This window comes from Falco punctatus (genome assembly GCF_963210335.1).
Source record: "Falco punctatus genome assembly, chromosome: 20".
NCBI classification, from domain to species: Eukaryota; Metazoa; Chordata; class Aves; order Falconiformes; family Falconidae; genus Falco; species Falco punctatus.
Genome location: NC_137600.1, coordinates 3,744,039 through 3,754,343, shown reverse-complemented (window position 1 = coordinate 3,754,343; position 10,305 = coordinate 3,744,039). Strand labels below are relative to the sequence as shown.

At 54.1% G+C, this 10,305-nt stretch overlaps 1 protein-coding gene across 4 annotated transcripts in view; it reads left to right on the top strand.

Moving 5' to 3' along the window:
• The first annotated feature begins 114 nt into the window (after positions 1 to 114).
• Positions 115 to 10,305, top strand: part of PPP3CC (protein phosphatase 3 catalytic subunit gamma) — a 36,389-nt gene continuing 26,198 nt past the window's right edge. Inside the window, exon 1 of one of the 4 annotated variants that reach the window (XM_080370297.1) lies at positions 115 to 313. In XM_080370297.1, coding sequence (XP_080226423.1) covers positions 262 to 313 — 52 coding nt within the window. In that variant the 5' untranslated portion in view covers positions 115 to 261. The remainder of the gene's footprint in view (positions 314 to 10,305) is intronic. The other 3 variants (XM_080370299.1, XM_080370295.1, XM_080370296.1) reach the window with 3 other exon arrangements.

The following is a 10,305-nucleotide window of genomic DNA, read 5'->3' as shown; positions in this document are numbered from 1 at the left end:
CACACACATACACACACACACAGACGGACACACACACACAGAGAGGGAGGAGGGCGGTGTGGTGGTGGTGGTGGTGGTGGTGGCGGCGGGCGGGGGGGGGGGGTGCGGCAGCGGAGCCGCCGCCGCCGCCGCCACCGGGGCAGCCAGCGGATCACCCAGCCCGTCCAGCGGGGCCCGCTCGGTACGCCGGGAGCACCCCGCTGCGCCCCCTCGCCTTGAGGGGGAGGCCGGGAGCCGGGCCCGGCTGCGGCGGCCGGCACCATGTCCGGGCGCGGCCACAACAAGCTGCCGACCACCGAGCGCATCGTCAAGGGTGAGGGGCCGGGGGCGGCGAGGGCGCCCCCTGTCTGCGCGGGGGGCGCGCTGGGGGGACACACCCCGCGGGGGGGGTCCCCGGGCTGAGGGAGCCCTTGGGGGGGGGGCTGGGCCGGCGGGGGGGCTGTGCCGGGGGGGCGCCGCGCCTTGGGGGGATCCTTGGGGGGCGGGGGGGGGGGCGTCCCTTGTGTGGTAGGAGGGGTTGGGGGGCACCTTTTGCCTTGGGGGGCATGGCTGTGTTTTAAGGGGAGCCGGGGGTGGCACCTGCTGTGAGGGCAGGTGGGGGGGGCAGGGTTTTTGGGTGGGGGGGTGCACCCCTGCTTTGTGAGGCTGAGCAATCCTGCCAGCCCCCTCCTTTCTGTGCTGCAGGTCCTCAGGCAGGTGCAGAGCAAGGGGGGGGGGGGTGCAGGGAGGGGAGGGGGAATCCTGCTGAGAGGGGGGTGATGCGCTGGGGGACCCCCCACCCCCCCACCCCAGCCCCCCACCCCCGGCCCCACGGGGCTGCGGACACGCAGGGAGCAGGAGGCTGCAGCCCGCAGGTGATGGCGGGGCTGGGGGGGGGCATCCCCGCCGTAGGGGGGGGGGGGGGGGGGCTCCCCATTCTGCGAAGAGCCCAGCACCTGCAGGAGGGCGGGGGCGGTGGGCTTGGGGGGGAGAAGGGGGCGACGGAGGCAGGGATGCTGCTCCCTCACACCCACGAGGTCCTCACCCCCCAGCCTGGGGTGCTTTGGGTGGAAGGAGTTGGGGGGGGGGGGGGGAGGGGGCGAGCCTGGCTTTGCTTTGCATGTATCCGTGAGGGTTTATTTGGGGGGGGGGGGGGGAGCCCACCCTGCCCTTCTCCCAGCAGCTCCCTGCCTGTGCCTTGCCTCCCCCAAAGCCCTGTTCGCTCTTGCGGTGCCCCGAGGCGGGTGCCAGCTGGCCCCCTCTTCGGGACCCGTTATAGTAGGTACTATTTTTGAAAGAGCAGAAGACACCCAAGCGGTTAACGAGGAGAGAAATAACGTTAGCCGAGAAACTCCTGGGTTAGGAGGAGGCTCGTGTGATGTATGTTCCGCTGCCCTAATTGATCTGGTGCCATTATCATACCCACGCAGCGGGGGGACATCCACCGCGCGCGCCTTCGCTCGCTTAAACTTTTGCTCGGCGCCCACCGCTGTAGCCGAGGGGCCACCCGGCTGTCACAAAGTTATACAATCGCCCGGTTGTTAAAGCTTCTTGCCCGGGTGGCTTGGAGCCTCGCAGGCAGTCGCCTTGCCCCGAGCCGGCTGATGAAAGCAGCGGTTTCCCAGGAACGGTTATAAAATACGGATACAGAGGTGCCCCCGCCAGATAGATGCACACTGCCATCTCTACCGTCTCCTCTGGATGGATCCAAGTGACGATTTATTTATATATATTTTTTTTTTATTATTTATTTTTTTTTTTTTTAGCCTGTCATGTGGCCGGTCACATGTTTCGATGTTAATAACCGTGGCCTCAAATGAAGGGAAAGTGGACTAGGGTGGCAGCCTGGACTTTGAGGCCCCCCCCCCCCCCCCCCCCGGGCTTGGTTAGCTCAGTGCTGCCCGCGGGTGCTTTTTATGGGTTGCTTTCGGCGTAAGGCTGGAAAGCTCATGGATTTGGGGGGGGACCCCCGGGGTCTTCCCCAGAGCGGGCGCGTGTGGCTCGGTGATTTATAGGTCTGCAGGCAGCCCGCGGTGGCCGGTGCGAACCGTAAATCTCCTGCTAAATCCCAGGCAGCTGCGTGTGTTTAGGTTGGCCTTGTTCGGGGAAGGTAATGTCAATGCAGCCATTATGATTCAGCTGAGCCGTCCGTAACCGATGCTCTGTCCCTGCTGCTGGGGGCTTCCAGATCCTGGGAAAACCCTACCAGCAATCCTGCCAACCTTACCAGCGCCGCTCCGGGGGGCTTGACGACCCTGCCGTATCCGGGTGGCCGCCGCTAATTTTGGTAATTAGTCCGTAGCCAGGTGGGGTGGAGGCTGGTGGCGTTGGCTGCAGCCTGCTCGCTCCGCGCGCGCTCTCGTGCTCCGAGAGCCAGGGGAACTCGTCATGGAGAGCATTTGATTTCCCCCAGGTACGCTTGGGATGCTCATTTGAGTGCCTCTGGAAATCTGGGGAGGAGTGTTTGATTCTGTGGCTGTGGTTATTGTTTAAAGGTGGTGACACTGTTCGTGGTTATTAATAATTTAAACCTGAAGATAAAAGCTAATTTTGTTCAATAGTGCCTACAATTAAGTAGGATGGAGAATTTTAACTATGTTTAACCTATATATTTACATCTCTAGAGCCCTGCAGAAATGTTAACTATAATTATGTTTAGTCAGGAGAAGTACAGTGTTTCCATTTGCCTGGGTTTTGTGCTTAAGCTTGTGCTCGGGTAACTTCATTATTAAAATCTCTAATTCTGGGGTACGTCAAGAATTGCTTTTTAGTAGCCCAGTTGTAGCAGCAAACTGATGTTAACCGAGATCATTGACGTTCAAACTTGGCGCTCTCCTGAGAGCGCTTGGGGTGGTTATGCTGGAAATCTGAGTGGTTAGCTGGGTCCGGTTACCTGCGTTAGCCCGAAGGACAGGCTGGAATTAACTGGTGGATCCTGGTGGAAACTGGTGGAAACACACATGATGCAGGCAGGTGTGTGCGACGCCTTGGGCTGCTGCAGTCCCCCTGGTGCGTGTAGGTTGGGTGTTGGAGCTCAGGACCCAGGCGTGGTGGGTGCTTTCCCCCTCCCGGACCCCGTGCACACAAACCTGCAGAGCTTTTTGCCGCACAGAAGCGATCCTGCTTCATTCCACCTCCAGCGAGTCACGCCCGCAAGGTGTGACATCCTCGGGGACGCGACGGCAGCGGTGAGCGCGGCTGCGTGCTGTGAGGATCCTTTCCAAAGACACGTGGGGATGGCTGAATGGTGGAAGGCAACCCAGCTCACCGTGTTTGCAGTTGGCATTCGTGAAAAATTCTTTTAACCCCCCCCTCCCCCCCCCCAGAGTATCGGTATTTCAACATCTGGCTGAGCCTGAGCAGCCAACCTAGAGCGATTTTTCTATACGTGTGCGTTATTAAAGCGTTGCAGCGTGAGAAAGCTGGTGAACGAGGAGCAGCTAGGAGCTGGTGCCCTCTTTTTTTTTTTTTTTTTTTTTTTTGGCAGCCGTTGTGTGTCTGTCGCTAGCCGGTGACGTGCCTAATTCACGTGCTGTTCAATAGTGCCTGTGCTGTGTTTTACGAAGGACCGTTAGGTTTCTGCTTTTCTCCAGTTAGGCAGACTGAGCCACCATCAGTGTGTTGATACTGGGGCATTGTGCAGTGGTGGTAAAGCTGGAACCAGTGCCGAGACGGTGTAGCTAAAGGTGTCCTGTAAGCAAGTGGGTTTATCAAGTTTGTGCTTTGCTGCCCTTTCGTAAGCCCTTTGGCTTCTCCAGGCACCTTTCTGCATTTCTTGTTTGTATTTTTCCAGCTGGAAGACGTTTAAGGTGTGTATGGGGGGATGTGGGACCTCTGACGTGACGCTCTCTTACATCTTGGCGGGCTGATTCGTGGCGTGAACCTCCCAGATACGTTGCAGATCGTCTGTTCAATACTTGAACCGAGGGGTTTGGGAATGACGGAATGGCAGGGCAATCTGAGCACGCTCACCGCAGCAGTGCCTCGCACCACCCGCCTGTTCAGCTTGGGTGAAGTCACGCCGGAGCAGAAAATGCCCAGTGAGCTGCTCCCCTTCTCTCCGCGTGGTCAACCCCTGCCTTTGTAGCGTGGCAGAGTTGCTGCTAGACGCATGGAGCCTGATCCCATGGGATTTGTTCAGCGAGGCTCCCGGTGCCTTCAACAGAAGCCGTGCCTCTGGGGAGCCAAAAAACCAGCATCAGATCAATAAATGCCATCTTCGGAGGCTTTGGAGAGCTTCCCCCGCGCTGCTGCCGGGTGGATAGGGTTCAGCGGGTGTGCTAGTTCGTCTCACTGGCTGAAGATGCTTTCGGTGTATGAAAAGTGCGTGGTGGCTTTCTTCCTACCTTGTTTTTAATAGAAAACTCCTGCTCTTGAAATGCAGTTGGGTGGTTAGAGCGTCGGGCTTCCTCCAGTCGTGGCAGGTTTGGGAGCTGCAGAGAATTTTTATAACAGAGCATGCGCTGATATAAAAGTCAAAATAGCTTTATGATGGCCTGCAAAGCAAAGGAAGGCTTGGGCAAATCTGCAATACAAGGGAGATGGTGGCTGTTGAAAAGAAACGCGTAGTACCATCGCTGTCTGTTTCGTGTTTGTCTTTGGTAATGTTTTAGTTGGTTGGTTTTGTTCAGTGTTGCGATTTTGTAGCTAATAAAGAGTACTTGGAGGGGCAGGGGGAGGGATGGAGGGAGGAAGGAGCTGTGAAAATGGCTCCAAATGGAGGTAAAGGCCAAGGTGCATGCTCTCAGACCTCAGGCGTGCCAGAGGAAAAGTGCAAATACCATCAGGGTCAAGAAGTGGTGGTGGGATCTCTAAAAAGCAAGTTGTGTCATAATACAGCCACTTGTCTGGACAGAGCTCAAGAAGGTCCTGAGTGTAGACAGCCCCTAAGGCCTGAACCCCTTAAGATCTCTCCGAATTAACGTGGGAACCTGGTATTTTGGGGGTCTTTCTTGCAGAAAAGATGCTTTGTTATTTCTAAGTGGGGTGTGCTAGCAAAAGGGGCAGGTTTCTGGCTGCGCTGAGACCACGGGGTGTTACGGAATCGGTGCTGATTTTGCCAGATCATGCGGCACTTCATCCAAAAATGAATCAGAAGTCAAATGCAGTGCGAAGCGGCACTTCTGCAAACATCTTAGGGTGGTGCAAGCTCTTCAGCTCTAATAGGCTTCACGTAGCCCTTGTCTGCCACAGACAGGGCCGGTGGCCCCCTGGTTTTTTTGCGTGAAACTTCCCGGAGCTAGCTCTGTCTGCAGCCTGTAACGGAGATGCTCTGCTGATGCCAGGCTGATTCACAGAAATGCCACTGCTGGTGGCAAAACCTAGACCCCAGTGCTAGCCTCGGCTACTAAAACCTGGTTAGAAAACTGCATTAAGGCATCAGGGAGAGCACAGTGGGCTGTCATTTTTTTTTTTATTATTATTATTATTTATTTCTCTCTAGGAATCACACCAGGGGCTTCGGGTCGGTGCTGGAGGTGGGGCGGAGGGGAGGGAAGGTCGTGCCCCTCTGGAGCCCCCTGTTTTAAATGTGGTGGTTTTTTTTTTTTTTTCTGTTTCCCTGCTATCCAGCCGTCAGCCTCTGAAAGGTTAATCCCAGTTTCCCTGTTCGAGGTCGTGCCGGCTGCTTGGAAAGCCCGTTCTATAGCAGTTAAGCCTGGGTTAGGCTAGGTACCGTGCCGAAACGCTATTTTTCATTTCATAAAAGAGGGAAGAGTTGAGAAGAATCTGTCTCCTCTAGCTGTAACGTGTTTGGTGCTCGTTCGGTCGCATGGGCAGGAGAAGGCAGGCTGTTCCTTAGGAAGTAGGGCAGGGTGCTGGCTTAAAATAGCGATGAACCCTGGGCTGCTTGCGATGAAGGGAGCTATTTAGGTAAATCCTGGGGTCTCACTGGGGGCAGAGCAGCCTGCTAATCTAAAGATACTCCTTGGAGACCTATATTTGTCCGGGATCCTTCCCGGCTTGGCTGGTTTTCCAGGTGTTCCCTGTTTGATCCCTTGCGCTCCTCTGCAGATCGCGTTGGGCTGGCAGGTGTTTTTACTAGATGCACGGTGCGTTAATGTCTTGGATGGTAATGGAATTAGACATCATTAAGAAGCAGGAGCAAGGAAACAGGCTACGTAAAGGTATCAGCATTATCCTATAATGCAAGGCTTGGCTCTGAATGGCTCTCGGAGGCCGGTCTGGCAGGCTTGCGGTGCCGAAGAGGCATATACCGATGACACTTGAGAGCCGGGTCAAGTGTAGTGGGAAAACCCTTCAGGACAGGGAGCTTGGTGTAAGGGATGAGGAGCAGCTCTGCACCCAGGCCATCTCCGGTTAGGGTGGCACGGAGCAGAGGTGAGATGGAGGATGAAGGGTGGGTGGCTCCTGGGTGCTCAAAAGCAGTAGGGAAAAGAAATCTCAGTGCAACTTTTAAGGATTTCACTGGCAGGGAGGAGGAGCGTCAGGCTCTCTGGGCTGCGCTCTGACTTCAGACCTCCGAAGCAAAACCTCGCTGCTGTCTCTAGCTGCAGCATCTCCAGCTATGAAGCCTTAATAGGATCTCGCTGCATTTCCATTAGGAGCAGAGGTGGATGTGAGCGTGTTGAGTAATGTGACCTCCTCCAGCTGGGAGCCTGGGTATGCCACCGTGAGAGGGCTTGTGGGGTTTATCTCTCCAGAAGTCTACATCAATCTCCTGGCTTCTGAGTGCTTCCACCTGCTCCAGAGAATAAATACCTTTGCAGTGGTCGTGGCTGTACGTGAGTGTAAAGCACTTTCCCTGCTCCAAGCCGGATCTGATGAGAGAGCGTGCAGGGACCTCCCCTCTGTAAGACAAGTGGTTTGGGGTGAATTTCAGGAGGACAGGGAGAAGTGGTGTCAACTGAGAGTCTTTGCTTTCCTAGCCTGCTCTCAGAAATACTCCCTTTTGCCAGCTGCTGGGGTACAGCAGACATGGTAAAACGGCTTCTCAAGCAGTCGTAAGAATATTACCCCAATGGTGATGTTTTAGATAGATACCTCAAAGGTTTCCCTGGGGAAAGACCCTGAACAGAAGCACAGAGGACTAGTTTTGCTGGTTGAGCGATAACTGGGGGCTCCTGCCATCGAGCTCCATCGCTGGCACGTGAAGGTCTGTGAAGCTGCTCTGAAAGCACGGCTGGAACTTATTTAGCCCATTTATCGGGCTCCTTACTCTTTGGTTTGCAAGAAAACTGCTCTGGCTCATCTCCAGTGTGGCCACTGGGAAGATTTTAATTAGTTTGCAGCTCCCTTCAGGCTGTCTGCACCTCTGCGTGGTTAGAAGGTGATGTGTGGGTATAAATGTCAAACGCTGGAGTCAGTGCGTTGCAAGAAATGTTTTAACCAGTGCTGTTTTGATCCGGTGCAAATGCAGCTGGGGTTGAAGCACAAAGCCTCGGTGTGAATGAAGCCTCAGGTTGGGGCACGAGATGGGAAGAGAAGAGAGGCTGAGACCCCCGGTTGTGTGTGAATTGGTCGGGGGGGTTTTGCCGCGGTGGTGGCTCGAAGTGCTCAAATTCTCGTTTTATCGATGGTGTGACCACCTCGTGCTGCACACGGTGAAACCGTCGCTTCTCCAAGGGCCTGCAGGCTGGGCTCGGTGCGCTTCCACCATAGGGTGCTCGGGCTCCAGTGTGAGTGCTTCTGGGTGTTATTTCGTAGAATCATAATGGTTTGGGTCAGAAGGGACCTTAAAGACCATCGGTTCCAACCCCCTGCCACAGGCAGGGACCCCTCCCAGCAGCCCCCAGCCCCGTCCAGCCTGGCCCTGGGCACTGCCAGGGATGGGGCACCCACAGCTGCTCTGGGCAGCCCATGCCAGCATCTTGCCACCCTCAGAGCACAGAATTCCTTCCTTCTATTTCATCTAAATCAACCCTGTTTTGTTAAGGTTTCCCACGTGGAGCTGCCGGTTGCTGCCTGCAACGTCATCCCAAGCAAGATCTTGAAAGTACGCAATGTGCAAAATTGTGTCTGCGTTAAAGTGGCTTTAAAACTGGAGCCAGCACCCCCTCGCCTGTGCTGCCGGCCGTGGGGTCAGGTTTACATTTACCAGCAGGTGGGGGATTTGCCTTTGACACAAAGACCCCGCTGTTCTTGTATTAATGATCTATTAGTGGACCCGCTGGCAGCTTGCTAACCTTGTGAAACAGGTGGTGAATTTCCCTGCGTGCTGACATCTAGGAATCCCCTCCCGTCTCCTTTGGTGAGCTCACTTTTTTTTAAGTAGCTGCAGCTGTTTGCTGTAGACCTCGGCCTTTTTCTTTTCCTTTTCTTTTTTTTTCGCTCAAGCTTAGCAGTGGCTCCCTCGAGTTGGCCAAGAGACCATCCCACCGAGGGACCTGAGGAGAGGAAGGTGCCAGGTTTGCTGTGGGTCGCTGTGCTGTTGAGCGATTATTTTGTAGGAATACATAGATTTTTAACTGCTGGAAAGTCTATAGAGCATGAGGGTCTCAAAAGAGATTTTTTTTTTTTAATTTTTTTTTTTTTCCCCAGGCTGGTATTGAGGGCTTATGTGCTCTCCTTGACAGTGGCTGGTGAGCTGGCACTCGGTGATGTAAGGAACCCGTGTTCCCAGCAGAAGACTTGGCTCTGGGCAGATTGTCTCAATGACAATCCCAGGCAAATCCGCATCAGTGCTGGTCATTAAGAGACAAACCTACACATAGCAATGCAGGTGCTGGAAGCTCAGCAGACCTTGCAAGCAAGTATGATTTTAACATCTGCATCCCTCCCGAAGAGGTTGAGGAAGTTCATTGCCCACCAAGTGCATTTTGAGACCATCTCTGAGCTGCAGAGTGCTTTGACAAGAGCAAGACTAACACTGCAGCGTGGATCTGGGTCTCGGCTGCAGCTGAGGTTTGGCTTCGGTTTTGGTGGGGGGCAGAAACCCCGGTGTGAAGAGCTGAATGGTGCTGCGAAAGCTTTTGCAGCAGCTCTCCTGGCTGAGCTGGGCAGCTGATGTGCGGTGACAGTCTTAAGTCGCCTCTGTTCTAATTAAATACTCCCTGTTTTAATCTCGCCCGGCTCCTTGAGGAGCGCGGAGAGGGAGCAGGGTGCCGGCTCCACCTTAGGAGACAGCAGCTCGGCAAGGGGCCACCATATCTGCCTCTGGGCTTGCCCACCGTGGCCAACTGGGCACGCAGCTCTGTTGGTGAACCCTCCTTGAGTAGCCGTGGTTTACTTTGACAAAGGCACCTTTTCTTTTTTCCTAGCCTGATCACACTATTTACTGGCCATGCTAGACGTTTTGCCAGCAGAACACTTTTAAGGATTTCAATTCAATTGCAAGTGAAGTTTTTAGGAGTTCTGTGAGCAGCATAGTTCAGGGTAGCTGTAATGGTTTCGGAAGCTTTATGGCTTCCAAAACGCACAGAGGGATTTTGATTTAGGTAGTTTTATGGTTGTCTAGCCTCTTGGCTTTGCGCTAAATATTTCTGCTGGTCTGGGGGAGCTTTAAGCGTGGCCCGGGTTACGCTCGTTTGGCACACGTGATATTTGTACTTGCATTTTGATGCAGAAGGCTGTCGCTTGCTTTTTTTGGAATTAAATGCACCTGGCTCCTGCACAGCCTGCGCGTGCCAGATTCTAGTAACCGAAAGTCAGCGTGGCCTGAAAATTTTGGGTGTTACTCCTTGAATGACTGAAAAGTAGTTAATCGGGTAAAGGCAGATTTGCTGGTGGGAACGGTTCAGTTGCTTCGTCTTTCTCAGTTTTGCTCGAGCCTAGTATTGCGATGACTGTGTCTCTCCCCCTTCGAAGAAATCATTCAGCTTGATAGAATTCAATGTCCAATACGAGTATTTTTAGGGTTATTGTGAGGAGATAGTCTGACTGTCCTACAAAAAGGAATCTGGCTCAAGGTAAGGATCAGACCGAGCTCTCTGAACCAGTTGCACTCTGGGAGGCCGGCTTCAGCTCCGGCAGCGCAGCTCTGGCTAGTTTTGGATAAAAAAACTGGGGCGTTAAGAACTGCATTTAATGCTCCTCTATATTTGAAGGAGCTGCCGTTCGGTAGGAGTTCAGACTTGCAAAATGGGTGAGAAAGATACCCAAAGTCTCGTGTGCCAGATAATCTCTGCTAACGGGGATGGGACGTGTGGTGGTTTTGGACGATGCTCAGTGCAGGAGCTGGGCGTAAGGCTGGGTCCTTCTGCAGTTCTTTGAGGGCTGAGAAACAAAACTTTGTTGTTTGTTTGTTTGGGGGTTTTGTTGCTCCATTTGCGCGTCTTTGGAGCTTCTGAAATCTGGGGTTTCTTACTCGTAGCAAGAAAGGAAAATTGCTGCCCTCGGAAGGGTAAAAAGGACATGCAAAAATTTGGA